The sequence below is a fragment of the Anolis carolinensis genome, chromosome 6, assembly GCF_035594765.1.
Source record: "Anolis carolinensis isolate JA03-04 chromosome 6, rAnoCar3.1.pri, whole genome shotgun sequence".
Classification (NCBI taxonomy): Eukaryota; Metazoa; Chordata; class Lepidosauria; order Squamata; family Dactyloidae; genus Anolis; species Anolis carolinensis.
The window spans coordinates 12,267,647-12,288,500 of NC_085846.1; the positions used below are offsets into that span (position 1 = coordinate 12,267,647).

At 39.0% G+C, this 20,854-nt stretch overlaps 1 protein-coding gene across 10 annotated transcripts; it reads left to right on the forward strand.

Moving 5' to 3' along the window:
- Positions 1-531: 531 nt before the first annotated feature.
- Positions 532-19,639, forward strand: LOC100556456 (sulfotransferase 1C2). 10 transcript variants are annotated; one of them, XM_008115416.3, is made up of 10 exons: positions 9,563-9,730; positions 9,825-9,855; positions 9,939-9,978; positions 10,086-10,258; positions 11,143-11,268; positions 12,245-12,342; positions 15,163-15,289; positions 16,568-16,662; positions 18,365-18,545; positions 19,384-19,639. In XM_008115416.3, the coding sequence occupies exons 4-10, from the start codon at positions 10,096-10,098 to the stop codon at positions 19,494-19,496; spliced, it is 903 nt and encodes a 300-aa protein (XP_008113623.1). In that variant the 5' UTR covers positions 9,563-9,730; positions 9,825-9,855; positions 9,939-9,978; positions 10,086-10,095; the 3' UTR covers positions 19,497-19,639. The 10 variants fall into 10 exon arrangements, with proteins under 10 accessions (XP_062840117.1, XP_062840118.1, XP_008113624.1 ...); XM_008115415.3 differs by having other exon boundaries at positions 9,563-9,715; XM_008115417.3 differs by lacking the exon at positions 9,939-9,978 and having other exon boundaries at positions 9,561-9,730.
- The last annotated feature ends 1,215 nt before the right edge of the window (positions 19,640-20,854 follow it).

Below are 20,854 nucleotides of genomic sequence, written 5' to 3' on the forward strand. Positions count from 1 at the left end.
TTCTAGCAACAGTAGTGCCAATGATTTCTGGGAATAGTGGGCTGAAATGCTCAAAATGTAACATTTTTATTTTGGTTACATACCATTTTGAAATACAACATTCTAAATGTGTATCAAATTAATTATGATATTCACAACAAGGTAATTATTAGCTGTTAGAAATACACTCCAGTTAAATACACCCATATTTCTATTTGTTCTGAACCATATCCAAACTCTAATAATAGGACTTCCACAAATAAGCAACCAGAGCACTCCTTGAATCAAATCTGCAGTTGTTGAAACTTAATTGCTGTGAAAGGACTAGTTTCGACAACTACTGACAGAAATATAAACAGAGCTCCCTGTGTATGCAAGATACAAGAAAGAGAGCAACAGTTGCAGATCAGTTTGGCTGATTTTAAGTTACTGTAGACAAGTTCTCCTTCTTTGCTGAATTTTTCTTCCTTTTTCCTTAGTTACGGGGCCTAGCCAACTCCACCCACACAGGGTTATTCTCAGCAGACTAGCCAGCCGTATAGGCAGCAGAGCTATGGTGGAAATGGACAGCCAGCAAATAATTCAGGATACCGCCAAAGTAGTTACAGCTCCCATTACGGACAGACTCAACACTGTAAGTGTTAGTATGGTGCTGGCATGATTGTAAACAAAGAGGTGTGTTTACTCACATGATATGAAAATGTGATAGAGTACAGGCATACTGGAGAATGACTGCAGGAGAAATTAATAGAATGTTAAATCTTCAAATAATAATAGCCAATAAAAATGTATTACATACAAAGATATCCGGCATTTATAATGTGCAGAAGGAAAGGGTGGTTGACAAATTAATAGAGAGTGCTCAAATTGTTTTAGTGAGGGGATGTAAAGATAAACTAAAGTGGACTCTGACAAATTGGTATAATTATATACTGAAGTTAATATGTCAAATGTGGAAATAACCAATTGTAAACTGAACAATATAGATAAAATAGAAATTGTTATAATCATTAAGAGTATGTGGGATCTGGTTAGAATGTATTAAGATGTGAAGTGGAAAAAATTAGACTAAGACTGATATTTATTTGAAATGTAATTTCTGTAGTTTATTATACAAAATGTATGTCCAAGGGGAAAGGGAGGAGGGTGGGAGTGGGGTAAAACAATAAAATAAAAAATGAAACAGTGGAATCAAAAGCTGTAAGTGTTACCAGTTCTGTATATTTTTCTTGCATATTGTAAGATAATCACAATCTTAGAAATCCATGATAGCTTTCTCATATTATGTAAGTTGCAAGTCATTTTAGACTGAATAATCATACTTTTGTTTTTCAAACAGCTGACTATGGAACTCAGTCAACACCACAGGCCTATAGCTCATCAGCAGGATATGGCATCCGCCAAATTTCTCAGATATCATATCCCAGCTACCCCCAAGTCAACCCAAGTTTTTAGGGTCAATATTTTTGGATTAATTTTTTGATTTGTACATAAGCAACCAACTTTAGGAGGGCCATGTAGGGGTTTTTTTGCAAGCTGACTGTTTGATAGTTCATGAAATTAGAGTGTACTGTAGCACAGATGGAGTGAGGTAACTGTGATCCAGTCTGCTGCTGCTCAGTCGTTTAGTCGTCTCCGACTCTTCATGACCTCATGGACCAACCCACGCCAGAGCTCCCTGTCGGCCATCACTGCCCTTCCTTCAAGGTCAGGCCAGTCACTTCAAGGATACCATCCATCCATCTTGCCCTTAGTCGGCCTCTCTTCCTTTTTCCTTCCATTTTCCCCAGCATCGTGATCTTTTCCAAGCTTTCCAAGTTTTCCTGTCTCCTCGTGATGTGGCCAAAATACTTCAGCTTTGCCTCTAATATCCTTCCCTCCAGTGAGCAGCCGGGCATTATTTCCTGGAGGATGGACTGGCTGGATCTTCTTGCGGTCCAAGGCACTCTCAGGATTTTCCTCCAGCACCAGAGTTCAAAAGCGTCTATCTTCCTTCGCTCAGCCTTCCTTATGGTCCAGCTCTCGCATCCATAGGTTACTATGGGGAATACCATTGCTTTGACTATGCAGACCTTCGCTGCTAGTGTGATGTCTCTGCTCTTCACTGTTTTGTCAAGGTTGGCCATTGCTCTTCTTCCAAGAAGTAAACGTCTTCTGATTTCCTGGCTGCAGTCTGCATCTGCAGTGATCTTCGCGCCTAGAAATATAAAGTCTGTCACTTCCTCTACATTTTCTCCCTCTATTTGCCATGATCTTGGTTTTCTTGATGTTTAACTGCAGCCAGGCTTTTGCACTTTCTTCTTTCACCTTGGTGATAAGGCTCCTCAGCTCTTCCTCACTTTCAGCCATCAGAGTGGTATCATCTGCATACCTAAGGTTGTTAATGTTTCTTCCAGAAATTTTAACTCCGGTCTTGGATTCGTCAAGCCCCGCACGTTGCATGATGTGTTCTGCGTACCAGTTGAATAGGTAGGGTGAAAGTATGCAGCCCTGCCATACTCCTTTCCCAATCTTGAACCAGTCTGTTGTTCTGTGATCTGTTCTTACTGTGGCTACTTGGTCTTTATACAGATTTCTCAGGAGACAGACAAGGTGACTTGGTATCCCCATACCGCCAAGAACATGCCATAGTTTATTATGATCCACACAGTCAAAGGCTTTGGAATAGTTAATAAAGCAGAAGTAGATGTTTTTCTGGAACTCCCTGGCTTCCTCCATTATCCAGCGGATTTTGGCAATTTGGTCTCTGGTTCCTCTGCCTTTTCTAAATCTAGCTTGGACATCTGGCAACTCTCGCTCCATTTATTGCTGGAGTCTGCCTTGTAGGATCTTGAGCATTACCTTACTGGCATGGGAAATAAGTGAGCCAGTTTAGCTGCAGAATAATTTAGCTCCTAATTCTCAAACCTTTCATTCAGCGTCCCCCTCAACAGGGGCCAAAATCAGGATGGATGTGCATGAAGCCTTGTGGATCTGGCCAAAACTGGAGGAAAATGTCACAGGAAACCCAAATGTTGCAATTTCCCCTGTACCAAATGAAACCAAGTACTAAGAAGATGACTTACTTACACTGTGAGAAGAGTCCTTTTGAAACTGTAAAATCCAAATCTGAGGCTGTGTCCTCTGATGTATTTTTGCTTTGAAATGATAACATTGCAGCAAAGAATGTTATACTAAAGGAAGAGAACTTTAAAGGTGTATACACACACACACACACACACACACACACACACACACGTCTCTATGTTGGTATTTATAATGGCGGATTTCTGTCAATATTTGCTGATGCTCCAGATAATGCAGTATCTACAGTAAGACCCAGATATCCAGTTTTCTGTACTGGTCACAACAACTGAAATAACCTAGGATAAAAGAGTTAAATTGAAAGAGGAAAGAACAACAGAGGTATTTTATAATTGCAGAAAGTGAAAATTTGAGCGTTAAGTTTGGCGGGGGAGGTCCTGCTCTCGATCTCCTCGTAGGTGTGATTGGTGGGGATGAGAGATAGGGCCTTCTCGGTGGTGGCCCTTCAGCTGTAAAACTCCCTTCCTAGTGAGATTAGATCAACCTCCTTCCTCCTGGTGTTCAGAAAAAATGCAAAAACCTAAAACTTGGCTATGCAAGCAGGCTTTTGGCAAGTGATAGTATTACTGAAGCAGCTAAATGATAACCAGGGGATTGGTGCAATGTTTAATGCAATGTTTAATATGGTTTATGCTTATGTTATGATGTTTCTCAGTAGTTTGTAATGGTTTTAATTCATATTTATATGTTATTAATTTAGTTATGCATTCCTTTTATATGTAAGTTCGGCATTGAATTTTTGCCATTTGCCATGTTGTACACCGCTCTTGAGCCCCCCCAAGGATGAGAAGAGCGGTATAGAAATGCAATAAATAAATAAATAAAACAATAAATAAATAAATTTGGATGGATTGGAACTTTTCTGCCAAATAAGGATAGTTGAAGAGTATGATAAATGTGTACTTAAATCTTTTGCTTCCCCCTTCTTTGACCCCATCCTCACCAACCATTTAATGCAGTCTGAAGCTAGCTACAGATGAGTGCAAAAGTACACAAAAGAAAGTCCTTAATGTGTATCAGTGCTGTTGTTTGTGTAATCATTATCAAGGCCTCAAACTGGTACCAAGATTTCTTATGTAATCATCTGCTCAGCAAAGCCACTTTCTTCACACCAGTCTGAAACTCCATTGTTGTAAATGAGGCATCAGTGTGAGATCACATCCTCTTTTTTCAATGAAGGTTCTGTGTTTACCCTTGCCATCCTTAAAGGTTAAGAGAATATGACTTGACCATGGTCACCCAGGAGATTTCCATCACCAAGCAAGGATCCAGACCATAAAAGGGTTACATGGTCTCTCAGAATGTTAATTCAGCATTTGACCCACTGCATCACGCTGGAACATGTGTTACTGGAGTACTCTAATTTAACTGGATGCCTATCACGTTTCTTATTTAATGAAAGGTTTTAGGCTACTAACTCATATTTTATATTCTTGGGATTGTAAATATTCTAATGCAATTATTGCTCCAATCTTACACACCACATTTCATAATAATAATAATAATAATAATAATAATAATAATAATAATAATAATAAACTTTATTTTTATATCCCACCCCATCTCCCCGAAGGGACTCGGGGCGGCTTACAACAGGGACAAGCCCGAAAACAACAACACAAGACATTTGACCAAGATACAGTGTAAGTACTCTTGGCAAGCAGGTTCAACAAGGCAAACTTCCAGAAAGCCAAAATTTGTCTATCTCCCAAGCATTGCAGCTGCCCTGATGTGGAAGAGTTGCCTATAGACCTGATTGATGGAGACACTTCTAATATTCTCTTGCAGTGAGTAACACAGGCCCCATGTAAGCCGCCCCGAGTCCCTTCGGGGAGATGGGGCGGGGTATAAAAATAAAGTTGTTGTTATTATTATATTCTGAGCTCAATAAGAAACTAAATAAGAAACTCAATAAGCTCAATAAGAAACTAAAGGGTCAGTCCAAAATGATTGTGGTAACTGCTGGTGGTACAAAGCACTGGGAAATCTACTGTGCTTAACACCATGTTTGGGCTACAGTTTCCTGTTAGCAGTGGCCGATGCACATGAGGGGCCTTCATGACATTCCTTACAATCAGAGAAGACATAGCTGAAGAGCTCAATTGTGACTTCCTTTTGGTAATAGACACAAAAGGCTTGAAAGTCCCAGAACTTGCTCAGTTAGAAGAGAGCTATCATCATGACAATGAGTCAACCCCCCTTGTGATTGGGTTGAGTGATATCACAATAATAAACATGGCCATGGAGAACGCCACTGAAATGAAAGATGTTCTGCAGATCGTAACCCATGCTTTTCTCAGGATGAAGGAAATCGGTCTAAAACCTGTCAGTTTGTTCACCAGAATGTCAGTGATGTTTCTGCACATGATCAAGACATGATGAACAGGAAATGCCTTTTAGAACAACTTGATGCAATGACCCAGGCAGCAGCAAAAATGGAAAAGGTTGACAGAAATACTAAATACTAAATTTTCAGTCATCATAGACTACGACCCAGAGATGAACAGTTGGTACTTTCCAGGTTTGTGGCATGGAGTGCCACCAATGGCATCAGTTAATATAGGATACAGTGAAAGTTAAAGCAACACCTAATTGAATTAATAAGAAACCGCTCACATGAAAGATCGTGGAAGGACATCCCAGCATTTATTGAATGGTTAAAGATTAAATATAAAAAGTATTAAAACATTCCCAGTTAAAAATCGTTAAAACATGTTCAGAGTTAAAAACCATAGTGTTCCTCTGTCAAAACAGGAAAATTTTAAACAAAACACACACACACACAAAACCCTGAAGTATTTGACATCTTTAAAGAAACCAGAATTGGGGTGCTGAATATATTCTAACACAGAAGGTGTCAGGTCATATGGCACTGAACACAAGCTAAGACAACTATTGAGCTAATATTTCTGAGCTGATATTTGTATTATCTTCCCAGACTAGTCATCAAAACTGACTTTCCTCAGACTATTTCCAGGTTCCTTGCTATTGGAAGGCTATGCGGGCTAAAACTCTAGCTGTGTCAACCAGTAGCTTATTTATCCTTTCTGATGTGGATTATTCATTTAACACCCTCTCTTGTCTACAACAAAATTGGTTTTACTAAATAGTAATGTTAATTATTATTATTATTATTATTATTATTATTATTATTATAATAAACAGAAAATAAATGTTAACAGTCAAAATTTATCTATATCATTTTTATTTATTTTTTTCATGTCAGGAGCAACCAGAGTTGCTTCTGGAGTGAGAGAATTGGCTGTCTGCAAGGACGTTGCCCAGGGGACGCCCGGATGTTTTGATGTTTTACCATCCTTGTGGGAGGCTTCTCTCATGTCCCCGCATGGAGCTGGAGCTGATAGAGGGAGCTCATCCGCGCTCTCCCCGGGTGGTATTAGAACCTGGCAGCCTTCAGGTCAGCAACCCAACCTTCAAGTCACGAGGCTTTTATCCCCTAGGCCACCGGAGGCGCCATCTATATCATAATACTGATATACATAAATAAATCATAAAAAGTGAACTACAAAAAATAAAAAGTAATGTTTTAATATCTTTTAACTACATTGACATATCATTTGAAAAAAGGGGAAAATACATACCTGATTTATTGGTCTGTCACAGTAATGAATTGTTACAGTCACTGTTTTTGGTTTTTGATTTCTGAAAATCTGTCGAGTTTCTTCATAAAAATATTTTCTTTGCTTATTCATGTTCAATAAACACTAACCATGTTTTTAGTCATAATAAAGGATGTGGAAAAAGTCTCTCAGATGTGTGAGATTAACAACATCTCGTGATATCATAAGTGGTATAATACCACTACCCTACCAAACACTTCCCTGCTTCCATGTGATGAAGTGGACAGACAACTTGGCAGATTCAAAAGTTGACTGTCAATTTCTGGGCTGTTCCCTTGATCTGGGGTTATATTGTACATGTAGCCACATTTATTTGGATCAGAACATGAGAACTTTTAATGTTCTCAAAGGCGGCAAAAGAATGCTTTGTTTGCTTCTTATCTTTTTGCTAAAATGTAAACATCGGCTTCCCCTTATCTATTACTTTCAGTAAGGTTGTTCTTAAGAGCATCCTCCCCAGAAACACTAGCAGAACAACAACTGTAGTCAAATTAGACCCAGTAAAAGGCAGTGTGGCTAACTTTGCTTCAGCCAAACCAATATTCTAAGTACAGCAGTTGCACCTACTATGCTAGAGGACAAGGAAAGAAAATAATGAGAAGACAGTTTTGATTCATAAAGTGTAGCCAAGTTATGATCAAACCTATACATTCATATATAGTCAGGTTCATGTATAAGTTTAGAAATTTTAATCAAATACAACCCCCCTCCCCCCAATACTAGAGTTGACTTATCCATGGGTCAGTGTGAGTACTTTTTGTTATTAAAGAGAGCAATCATTCCCTTCTCTGAGTAAAATCACAAAAGGGAATAACTTAGTCAATCCCAGGAGAACCTAAAAGAAGCACCAGTCCCCTCTACTCTCTCTTCTCTGGGCCCATTTCTGCCCTTTTTGAATGTCTGGAGCAACAGGTGGCATTGGTGCTTTCCCCGATTTATGGAACAACCTTCCATTTATCTATTCATATTATAATCCATAATATTGGCCCCAAAACCTGTCCTCAACTTATACATAAGGGTGTCTTATACATGAGTATATACGGTAGATAATTTTGACAAAGAAATGTGATGTATGCAAAAAAAAAAAAGATCTATGAAAGGTGTATTGATACTATTCATCATCATATCTCTAATCAAACAACTAATGTTCATGGACTTTGGAACCAGAAATAAAAGCAAGCAAGCAGTGCCCTAGATAACACAAAAAAAGGTAATTGGGCTTCAAGACCTTCAATCAAATCAGGTAGAGGAAACTGGGATTAACTGTTAAGATCTGAACACAATTTCCATTTTCCAGAGTACTTGATTATTGAAGTGTCACGTAAGTAATTTTGCATCTTCTCCTTTGTGCTTCCTTACAGAAAAGTAATTATATGGACGAGAATCCCAAATTTGTTTAGCCTATGCAACCAGTGACCAAGTTGGCTGGGAGACAGGGAGATTTATAATCCAAAAAGTTTTCTTTTCCAAGGTCTGGTGTTGTATTCGTCAGACAATTTGACGTCAAAGGATTCAAATGTTCTCCTGCAATAGTGAGCGTTAAAGAAATCTGTATTTCTCAATTCTGGGATGTTATGGAGTTCAATAAAAAATGCAGGTAATTAAGATATCTACTCAGAGATAGTCACCAATATACAGAAAACCATTACTGTTGTATGCCAGTGTAATAATAATTTTGCTTCTAAGTCTTGTTAGAAGAAGAAGCTGTAAGAAGAAAACATGGGGAGAAAATAGTTTGTGCATAATGTCATGGAGATGAACAAAATAAGATTTCTTTTCATATGGAAGCAGCCTTGACTCTTAATTATCACACCTGAAAAAAATGAACTAATGTTTCTGCTCAAAATTCATTTGAGATGCAAAGCTATATTGGGCTGAGGGACAGGTCTGAGCAAACTCAAGAGGCTCTTACTTCCTGCTCAACTACACTATAGAGCAGTGGTTCTCAACCTGTGGGTCTCCAGGTGTTTTGGCCTACAACTCCCAGAAATCCTGGCCAGCTTACCAGCTGTTAGGTTTTCTGGGGGTTGAAGGTCAAAATATCTGGGAACCCACAGCTTGAGAACAACTGCTATAAAGAATCGGAGGCACAAATTGATACATTGATTATGTTCTTTGAAGAGATGGCCCTTGAAGTGATATGTAACTTTTTTTTTTCATTTGTGATTTTTCATTGATAAGTAGACTTACATTTAATTTGAAAGCCTGGATGTTGAGGCACTTGTCTTTGAGGATATTCCAATTTGGGTTGAAAAACATGTTTTATAAGAAATGCACATTTATCTTAATGTCTACAGTTGGCCCTTGACATCTGCAAATTTAACTTCTGCAGATTTAAATATTCACAAATTTGATCAATATCTCTGGGAATCTCTATCTCCTCTAGCATGACTTTGTGGTCAATGTCTGTACAAAGTCAAGCACAGAGTTGTGCTGGAGAACTTAAGACAGTGGTAAGGAAGTGGATTTTAACTTTGTGTTGTCTTTAGCTGTGTGGCCTGTCAGTTAGCAATAAGTACTGCAGTAGATAAAACTATTGATCCGACTAAGACAGCTTCCTGTGTAATGTTTTAATTCCTTCAGTTCTCTCCTGTCTCCATTTGAGCAGAGTTTCTATCTCTTTGCAGCTGTTAAAGCCAGCCAGCCAGCTTGCCTTCCTTGCCTCCCTCCCTCTCATACCATGATCTGAAGGTCAAATGAGTTTAATACTCTGTAAATGTTTGTAGTTCCAAAAAACTCCAGTTGAATTCTCCTGCTATGAGTGATCTATGGCACAGATTTTTAAATGAATAAAAAACAGTTGAAGATGGTCTCAATCTGTTCTGTCACAAGGCCAATGCCTTCAAGCCGAGCATTTAACTGCAGTGAAGAAACCTTTGATCCACTTCCTTTGGGGAGGAACCTTCCAGCCCTTTTAGATTAATAACCAATTATGTGCCAGTTCTTTCTTATACTAAGAAAGGAAGAATTATCGGGAAGTCTCTGAAGCATCAACACATCATGGACAAAAGGTAGAAGAAATTATGGTAATTCAGAAGTGTTGTAAAACCTGGGGCCTCTGAGGGTGTTTTGAATGAACGTTCATTATTAATATGACCAAGGATTTGTTTGCGTTTTCAGGGAGTGTTTTCACAAAGTGTGCCTAAGCAAGGTATGAGTCACCACAGCCAGCACTACTTCTTTAACTGTGTGTGTGAGAGAAAAATAACCTGCTTATTTCCGTATTGTTCACAGTGGGCTTTAGCCACGACTAACTAAATTTCCATCAATTTTGGTGAGTTTTGTCAAAGTATATGATTTGTTCTCTCAAGGATAAGGTCAATATACAGAAATGTGATTTTCCTCAAACCATTTTGCCTCTCCTTTTATGTCATTTAACAGTTTGTAAACAATGTCCAAAGAAAAAGGGCAAGATCTTAAACCAATGGAGCGCCCTCAGTTAGGTGAAATAGATGGCATTCTCTTGGCAAAATCCACCTGCGATGAATGGAGCCGGATTCAGAACTTCCAAGCAAAGCCAGATGATCTTCTCATTTGCACATACCCCAAAGCAGGTAAGGGCATTGGGACAAAATAATGTAAGAGCAGCATCACTGTGGCGCAGCTGGCTAGTAACCAGCTGCTATAAATCACTACTGACCGAGAGGTCATGAGTTCGAAGCCCGGGTCGGGTTAAGCCTCCAACCATTAAAAAAAAAATAGCCCCGGCTTGCTGTTGACCTAGCAGCCCCGAAAGACAGTTGCATCTGTCAAGTAGGGAAAATTTAGGTACGCTTTATGCGGGAGGATAATTTAACTAATCTACAACACCATAAAACTGCTCATGAGGAAAAGAATGAGGAAGAACAGCCATCAATGGACGGTGAAGCAACAGCTCCCCCTGTGGCCGGAATCGTGAAGCTGGAAAGATGTTAAAATGCCTCTGTGTCTGTCTAAAACTGAATGTTTGTCTGTTGGCATTGAATGTTTGCCATATATGTGTTCATTGTAATCCGCCCTGAGTCCCCTTCGGGGTGAGAAGGGCAGAATATAAATACTGTAAATAAATAAATAGCTTTTCCTGCATGGCAGAAGGGGATTGGACTGGATGCTCCAAGCATCTTCCACTGAAATACTTTTAAGTTTCTGTTGGTCAAAAAGTTTACCATGCCTAATATATATACATTATATATAATATAATATATTATATATTATATAAACATTTATTGGGGCTCCATGAAAAACGTTTGCTTCAGAAAGGGTTCCGCAGCTAAAAAGTTTTAAGAACCCCTGCTTTAAGGCATTGGGGAAGCATACAGCAAAGGAAACCACCACCTACTGCTAAAATGACCCTAATGCATAGAGTGTATCTGATCTTCCTGCCCAACCTAGATATCATCATGCATAATGCTGTATAACTGCATACTGATTTCTCTCCCTCTTTTCTCATCCTTCCGAGGTACAACATGGATCCAAGAGATAGTGGATATGATCCAACAGGAAGGTGATCTGGTGAAATGTCAGCGCGCGCCCCTGAATCACCGACATCCATTCATTGAGTGGGCAAGGCCACCACAGCCATCAGGTCATTATAGTAGTTTTTAATGTGTCTTCAAGATATTTGGCTTATGGCAACCATCTGAATAAGGGACCTCCAAGGAACCTGACTATTCCCTGTGCTGCTCAGGCAAGCTACATTAAGGGCTATTGCTTTATTGACTGAGCTATAAAATTGCAGAATTGTAGATCTAGAAGAGACCCAAAGGTCATTTACTCCATTTCCCAAGCAGTTCCATGATAATAATGAACTCTCTATAGATTTGAAACTATTTAAAGCAATGTTGTTAACAAAGCAAAAGATACAAATCTACTGAACACCGAACTATAAAAATACCTTAGTAGCGAGTTTCTGAAAGCCTGCAAAAATAGAACACTTTTCACTTGTTCATGGAAAGATATCAAGGAGAAAGAAATCCTAGCCCTATTAAGGAGTTCAGAAACCTGAGAACAGCTTTCAAGAAAGTCCTCTTCTCAGTATGTTTCCAGATATACTTGTGAAGATGATAGAATGGATGAAAAGGGCATATGCCAAAAATATACCAACCCAGGCAACCTCATAGAGAAAAATATGAATTCTGTTTGGGCAGACTTACTGAATCAATTGGATCTACCTATGTGTGACTCATCATTCTAGATGGAGTAATTAAGAAGACTGAAGCCATAGTCCTTGAGATAGCCTGGATATAAATCTACAGTTAAAACATCCATGACAGATTGGGTAGCAATCTGTCATTGATTTAAAAACCTCAAATGAAGGAGATTTCAGCAACTTCTGAGCATTCTTGCTTTCTTCGCCTCACAAAGCAATCCAGAGGATGATTCTATAGCAAACAGTTAATTATTTTTAATAGAGGTTCTTTAGCAATGTTGCAAAACTCTTGAGAGAGAATTCACATCTGTAATGTGGTATAAAAGAAACCAATTTCCACAGGGTTTAAACTTCAGAGAAGGAATGATTGGCAATTTCCACTGTGACTTTAGTCCCTTACTTCTTTAAACAGGGATTGACCAAGCAGAAGCAATGCCCTCTCCACGGATTCTGAAAACCCATCTGCCTGTGCAGTTGCTCCCTCGGTCCTTTTGGGAGCAAAACTGCAAAGTAAGTGGTAGAGGATGAGGTTCTGCCTTTGGTAGGACTTGAAAATAATTTGATTAAAATAATTTTTTTTACTTCTGTTGATGTTATATTTTTTTAATGTGTCACACCGCATTTCATTTAAGTCTTTAACAACATTAAAATGTAATTATTTCAGCCATTATCTTCCTATACTGTTTTATAGGAACTGTTTAGTAATTATTAACTTTTTATTTGTTACCTTGCTTCACTGTGGGTGTAGTTCAGGTACTATATATATCAGGGGTCCTCAAACGTTTTAAGCAGAGGGCCAGATCAGGGTCCCTCAGACTGTTGCCCCGGGGGGGTGGGGGGAGGAGGGAGGGCAGAGGACGACTATAGTTGATAAAACATGAATGAATTCCCATGCACACTGCACATATCTTATTTGTAGTGTTACAAAATATAAAACAACAATACAATATTTAAAATGAAGAACAACTTTAATCTACATAAATTTATCGGTATTTCAATGGGAAGTGTAGGCCTGCTGTTGGCTGATGAGATAGTCAAGTTGATTAGGGTTGTTGTTGTGGCCTTCAAATTTTTTCAGACTTAGAGTGGCCCTAAGTCTAAACTTTAGGGCAGGACTTTGGAGGACTACATCCGGCCTATGGGCCTTAGTTTGGGGACTCCTAGTAGTTATGTATAAGTTTAGAAATATTACTAAAAAATTACCGTCCAAAATTCAGACTGACATATTCATGGGTCAGCATAAGTGCTCTACCTTAACTCATATCAAAAAAGTAACCACTCTGTAAAGAGGCAGAAGGTAAGAGCTTTGTCCGCCCTGGAAGAATCTCAGAGAAACACCGATCTCCTCTACTCCGTTCACTGTGATATTGATTTTGTCCTTTTTTGAATGCCTGAGCTGGAAAAGGACAATTGACAACTTTGATTGGTCCCCTGAAGCAGTTTTGGCACTTTCTTCCCTCTGTGGAATGTTGTATCCATGAGTCATATTAAAAACTATAATTTAGATTCCCCAAACCTGCCCTTGACTTATACATGAAGTTGGTTTACACGTGAGTATATACACTAATTTGTTGAGGGGAAGCAATTTTAGGTAATGTTGCTTCCACCTTTCTTTAAATTATTTAATACATTAATTAAAACATCTTTTAGTACAGGCAGTCCCCAAGTTGCTTTACTATCTGTGCCCCTGTTTAGAAGATTTCATCTCACTTTCTGTCCCTGTGATAACTGGATTTTGAAAAAAAATGTCCTATTGTTGAAACAAGGATTGGTGAAAAAGCTTCAGTTGAGACATCTTTTCCCCATGATAACTCTTTCAGGAGACTTAGAGGTCTTTTCTTAATGCCTCTAAAGACTAATGGATGGATACCTGTTGAGATGTTGCATCTTTATAAGTTGAATTCATATCCAGCAGGGTGCTGCTGTAACATTACTACATAGCTGAGTCGAGAAAGTGCCAGATATGCATTGGTGCCCTGGGCACATTATATCGGCTTCAATGGGGATGGGGCAACCAATGTACGCTGGGCATTCCTGCCAATATCCCAATTCACAATTTAGTAACCGAGTTTCTTAGTGCCTCTGCTACTTAGCTAGATATATGCAGTTATGTTAATTGCCTTGATGAAATCACTGTCCCAATATTTTGGCCTTAATCTGCAACTTTCAGTAGATATGTTGTTGAAGGATTTCATGGCCAGGATCACAGGGTTGTTGTATGTTTTCCGGGCTGTATGGCCATGTTCCAGAAGAAACATGGCCATACAGCCCGGAAAACATACAACAACCCTGTTTCAGTAGATAGCTTGCAAATTAAATGTAGATCACTAGGTGGAGCAAATGTTTTCCATTTCCACTTGTCTGTTCCGCTTTTGCATTCCTAACTTGGGGCCCATACAGCTCTAGCACTATAAGCTGTCAGGTTTCACTTTGGGAGAAAGATGGCTTGTACAGATAGATGATTAGAGATACATTTCAGTACCTTTTGGTTTCACTTTTAGTTTTTGACCTTTGCAATATATTAAATATATATGTGTCAGTAGTATATAATTTGTTGTGAAACACATTGTGTATTATCAGAGTGGACTTCCAGTGGACTTTGTGCTGCAGCCAAATAAAATTAGTAGTAAATAATAATTACAATTGATATAAATAAATTAAAATTAAGAATAGGATTGTTGTATGTTTTCCTGGCTGTATGGCCATGTTCCAGAAGTATTCTCTCCTGACGTTTCGCCTACATCTATGGCAGGCATCCTCAGAGGTTGTGAGGTATGGAGAAACTAAGCAAGGAAGGCTCCATACCTCACAACCTCTGAGGATGCCTGAGGATGTGGGCGAAACGTCAGGTGAGAATACTTCTGGAACATGGCCATACATCCCGGAAAACATACAACAACCCTGTGATCCCGGCCATGAAAGCCTTCGACAACACATTAAAATTAAGAATATTCTGCCAGATAGGTCTAGTGCCTCAACAAATTCCATTTTACAGGATTTCATAGAATGTTGCTATGACACTTACAGTGGGATCCTAGTGCTATAATTTTGTACTGTAGGAGGCCTCAGATGGCACATTATTTATCTCTCAGCTTTCATCACACTACAACTCAACAATTGTCTGTAAGGGAAGCATTTCAGCTTCCTTTAATCTTCATGTGGTCTGCATGTCTATGGTCTCATAGTGATATTCTGCTCCTAAACTTAATGCAGTCACCCTCTTCTCTTCCTGGTCATCTAGTATAGATTGCTCTGAGTTTCCCTGTGGATAATTATAATCATCTTGCAATTAAATAAAGAAACTTTTTCTCTCTTTCTCTACACAATTAGTTTCTTTATGTGGCAAGGAATGCCAAGGACTGCATGGTGTCCTATTTCCACTTCCAAAGGATGAGCAAATTGGTTCCTGACCCAGGAACCTGGGATGAATATTTTGAAGCATTTATGGCAGGAAAAGGTGAGGAAATCTCTCTCTCTCTCTCTCTCTCTCTCTCTCTCTCTCTCTCTATATATATATATATATATATATATATATATATATATATATATATATACACATACATACATACAGTAGAGTCTCACTTATCCAACATAAACGGGCTGGCGGAACATTGGATAAGCGAATATGTTGGATAATAAGGAGAGATTAAGAAAAAGCCTATTAAACACCAAAATAGGTTATGATTTTACAAATTAAGCACCAAAACATCATGTTATACAACAAATTTGACAGAAAAAGTAGTTCATTACACATTAATGCTATGTAGTAATTACTGTATTTACGAATTTAGCACCAAAATATCATGATATATTGAAAACATTGACTACAAAAATGTGTTGGATAATCCAGAACGTTGGATAAGTGAGTGTTGGATAAGTGAGACTCTACTCTATATATATATATATATATATATATATATATATATATATTCTTATTTTACTTTGGAGAATTATCTGTTGAGTAAACATGCAAAAATAAGATAATGTTCCAGTATTTTATTTGGCCTGTTTATTTATATTGAGCAAAGAGCAAGCCGTGTGGCATAGTCACAGAGCCATTTAGGTGGACCCAAGAATAATTCCAAAATATTTTAAAAGAAATCTCAAAAAGGAACCATGGAGATATTTTAACTACATTTTTGCAACATTACAACACAAAGTGAACCAAAAGAGACCTCTGCTTACTTCCTTTTGGTAAGAAAAAGCCTCTTGTAGGCCTAAAATGGCCCTGTAGGAACTAAATGCATATCCATCTCGGTTCCTAGGACCAAACCATGCCCTATGGGTTCACTATATGGCCATGTCCTTTTTTTCTCTGACACTGGTTTATCATCTCCCAGATTTCCCCCCTCATTCTAAAAGTTTGAAGGGTATGCTAAAATCTGTGGCTATTTTTGTTCCTGTCCTTTATCCACCAGACCTATTCATTCCAGAACTTTCCTGAAATTGAATCTAGCTCTACTCTCAGTGTCATTTTCACATAACTTAGAATTGTTGTTTTTGTGCACTCAATTCTTAAAATCCTCTAGTCAATATGACCATGAAGAGGTCAATATGAAGAGGACCTAAGGACTGTTTTTCAGCATGTGTGCAGAAGAATGTATAAGACTCAAGCAAGCCATAGTTTTTCCTAACATTTTGTGGAGGGATTCCCCACTTTGAGTGTGGACCTCCTTCTTGTGGGACTTTTCACTGTACACTTCACCATTTCATTATACTCCCCTGTGTCTTCCAGTGGGCTGGGGCCCGTGGTACGATCATGTGAAAGGCTGGTGGAAGGCAAAGGACACCCACCGTGTGCTATTCCTCTTCTATGAAAATATCAAAAAGGTGAGCAAAACTAGAAAGAAGTATTTATCCTATGTGTTGCATTTGTATGCATAATAAGATCCTACACATAACAGGACCCTAGCAAGAACAGACTGGGCCTTGTCTCTAAATTCATTTTCACAGATTGGAAAGGGGAAGGTTTAAAATTAGGAGAATCTGTGAGCCTTTCCAGACAGGCATTTAATCCTAAATAACGAAAAGTCCCAGAGAGTTCACACACTGAGCTATTAGTCCTGGTAGATGGTCTCACAGCATCCAGAAAGGTTTGGTTAATGCAGATTGAACAGAACCATGAAAGCTAAGGTTGTCATTTAACTTTTTTCTCTAATGATGCTCTGAGATGCATTGCACCTCACAAGCATTTTGCCAATGTTATAGCACTGATGCAGATATAACAAAGTGTGCACAAACTGATTTTATGTCATCATCTCTTCTCACCCTCACTCGTGATTTCTCCAGGTTTGCACTCTTGAATCCAATTTCCCTTTGGGGTCACTTGCCTGCAACATGCTGGTCCCAATATGTAATCTCAAGCTTCGTTTGCTTTCAGTGACATACAGGAAATGAAAACAAAGGCATGGCTGGAGAGAGTTCTCATGGGAATTGCTTTCCTCTTGTGCTTCCATTTAGCCACCTCTGTGTGTTTGGCTCCATCTGTTTATATCCCTTCATCAGCTGTTTTGGGATTTTAAAATGAAGATAAGCACTGGAGGATTCTGCATCAATGTAGTTGAAGGGACTCTCATTTTGGGAAGGAGCGCTGGGATATACAGCGCTCGGTAGCAGCTCATTTTTCACACAGTATTGGAGCTGTTTCAAACTTTTTATCGTGTGTTTTCCATGCCATCCTGTGATCAATTCCACACTGGGTGTGCATTTTCTAGACACTCCTCCCCCTTTATCCTACTTCCTTCTGGGTTTTCAGGCCTGTGTAGATGGGTCCTCCTTCAGTCTTAAGAGCAATGGGTAGTCTTTAGAAGAAGAGCTGTTCTGAGAAATTATTATGTTATCATCAGCCCCTCCTTTTTAGCAAGACAACAAATTGGAGGAAGACTTGGGCCTCAGCGACACTGCCGTTTAATCCATTTTGAATGCAGATTAACTGCTTTGAACTAGATTATATGAGTCTACACTGCCATATAATCCATTTCAATGCAGTTAATCTGCATTCAGAAACTGGTCTGTATGGCAATATAGACGTGGCCTTAGCTTCTTGAGGGTGTTGGTGAAATGAGAGTTTCCAAGTGTTGGTAACTCTCCTAGCCTCAGGCATTTTTCCTGAAGTTTCCTCTAGATCAGTGGTTCTCAACCTATGGGTCCCCAGATGTTTTGGCCTTCAACTCCCAGAAATCCTAACAGCTGGTAAACTGGCTGGAATTTCTGGGAGTTGTAGGCCAACACACCTGGTTTGAGAACCTCTCAAGATTATATGTATCTTGCAAATAGAAATTCTCTTGTATATATACTTAACAGAAAGCAAAACCTATAAATGTTGATTCTTTGGATCTTCATTTGGTCTGGGTAGAAGGGCAAATGTTTTAATGAGAGTTCCTCACAGGGATTTCAGAAAATCATGTAAAATACTGAATCCTAAGCCATCTGTCTGCAGCATTTTTCTAGAAGACCATAGGCCTCTTCTGCCTGGGATTTCTCCTGTTTCCACCATTTATTGCTACTACTAAGATCATCTCTCTGTCCACAGGACCCAAAACGTGAAATCCAGAAAGTGATGCAATTTGTCGGGAAGCAACTAAATGAAGCAACACTGGATAAGATTGTCCACCATACCTCATTTGAAGTCATGAAGGACAACCCCATGGCCAACCGGGCTGGAGTGCCCATTACAGTCATGGACCAGTCTATTTCTCCATTCATGAGGAAAGGTATGACTCTCCCTCCTCTGCCATTCATTTCACCTGAAGGAAATTGTTTTTTAGTATTTAAAGTTGGGTGTGATCCTGCTGGATACTTATGTTTGTAAATGGATTTATATCAGTGGGAATCAGAATTGAGAGGCTCTGTAATATTCAGTAAAGGAATGCTGTTAATTTTCTATCTAGGGGAGGCAATGAAGGAATCTATGCACAAGGGGACCAATGCACTTTGGTCTGGATTTGTATTGGTACACTGATTAGGAAGTGCTCGATACTACTCAGGACACTCTTTCTTGTGTCCCATTACACATCTTTGTAATTCACTAACTGTGTTTTTAGTGCCTCTGTTACATAACTATGCATGTTATGTAATGTACACCATAATAGCAAATTCTACATCCTCTAAGTGATGAAGATATAGTATAGAATCATAGAGTGAGAAAAGGCCACAAATGCCATCTTCCTGCCTTACAGAAACACACAATAAAAACATTCCAGACAGTTGGCTATCTAGCTTCTATTTTAAAAACTCATAAGAAGGAGACTTGTTACAGATAGCATGTTGCACTGTGAAATAGCAGTTATCATCAGGTGGACTGTCTTTTGATACAGTTTGAATCCATTGTTTCATGTCCTAGTCTCAAGAAAAGCAGAAAACAAGTCTGTCCCATCTTCAATGGAGCCCTTTCTTTGTGGAATTGCTAATATTAACGCATATTCAAGGTAGTGTGAATAGAGAAAAACATTAAAATGTCTCTCTCACTTAAAAAGGCTTTTCAAGAAGACAGGGGGTATGTATATATTTTTGTAATTACATTTTAGTGGACTGTGTGGATTTGCCTTATAGGGACAGTTGGTGACTGGAAGAACCATTTCACAGTAGCTCAGAATGAGAGATTCAACGAAGACTACAAAAAGAAGATGGCAGATACAACCCTGACTTTCTCAATGGAACTCTGAGGTCCAAAGTGCCAGTGATGGAAATCCTAAAAACATTCCCTGTAAAGCAGGATGCAGCTCAGCTCTGTCTTCAGTACTTTAATTTTTTTCTAGCCGGTCTGTAGACCCTTATAATTTCAAATAAAAAAGGCCTTTCAAAATTTCATGTAGCCCCTATGTTTATATAATGGTTCCCCTGTGTATATAAGATATTCTGCTTTTTCTGCCTGATTCCACTTACCTCCTGCAATTTTGCAGTTTAGACTACTTGAGAATTCGCCTTCTCATGGGGAGAGGGGTACACAGCAGAAAGCAAGACATGTCTTTGTACTTAATAGATGAGATTTTTTTCAGTGCAAATATAGCATTTCTGCTTAATGTTCTGAGATTTAAGAGTGTACAGACAGGGATTTCAATTGACCAAAGACCTTATCACACTAGAGCATGGATCCACTTTAAATCTGGTTTCTGCTTCCTGCAGAATTCTGGGGATTGTAGTTTAGGGAGGGGCCTTTAAACTGCTCAGCCAGGCAGGTACTAAACTACAAACCTCAGAATTCTGCAGGAGGCAGAACCCAGATTTAAAGGGGAGCCATGCTAGTGTGATGAGGAACCAAGTAGAAAGATTGCTTACACAGACACTTATTCCAACGTATTACCTGTTCTCCACCTGTTGCCATCCCACACCTTTTGAGGTATTGCCTGTTATTACACAATTATGCAAGGAAAGGAGGCAGGAGCTATGTAAAATCCTCAAGCCCTTTCCCCTGACTACCCCAAATCATTCTTTTTGGGATTCCTGTTGTAGCAGAAATGCTCAGAAAATATTTATGCATCTTAAGAAGTGGTCTTAAATGCATAAAAAAATATACTGAAATAAATCAGTCCTAAAGGTACCATTAGATTAATCTCCACTCCCATCATTTTTATATTTAAAGCAGCGGGGAGAGGGAGAACGAAGATCAATGATGCTCGCAATATTCCAGCATGCCTGATAAAAGATTTGCAATTCTTGGGGTGCATGTTCTTCCCCATTAATAATATTTGGTCCCTTATAATTGCATGCTGGTGTTAGTTGGCCTCATGCGTTTTATGGAAATGTTGGTGGGCACGAGACCAGAATGCGTCAATGCAGCAAGTCAGACTATGGTTTCACGCCAAGAACCAGTGTAATTCTATATCCTTTTATCATGGAAGCATCTTTATTTTGATACCATTTCAGTGACATCCCAAGAGTCCCCTTCTATAGCTGAGTCTCCAGGGTCTATATCAAGTTTGTCACTTATAACAACAGCTGAGTCTTCACTAATGAGCACGCTCAGATTCTTTTCCAAGTTTGCTTTCTCCATTGCCCACTTCTGTCGCACCGCTTCTGGCCA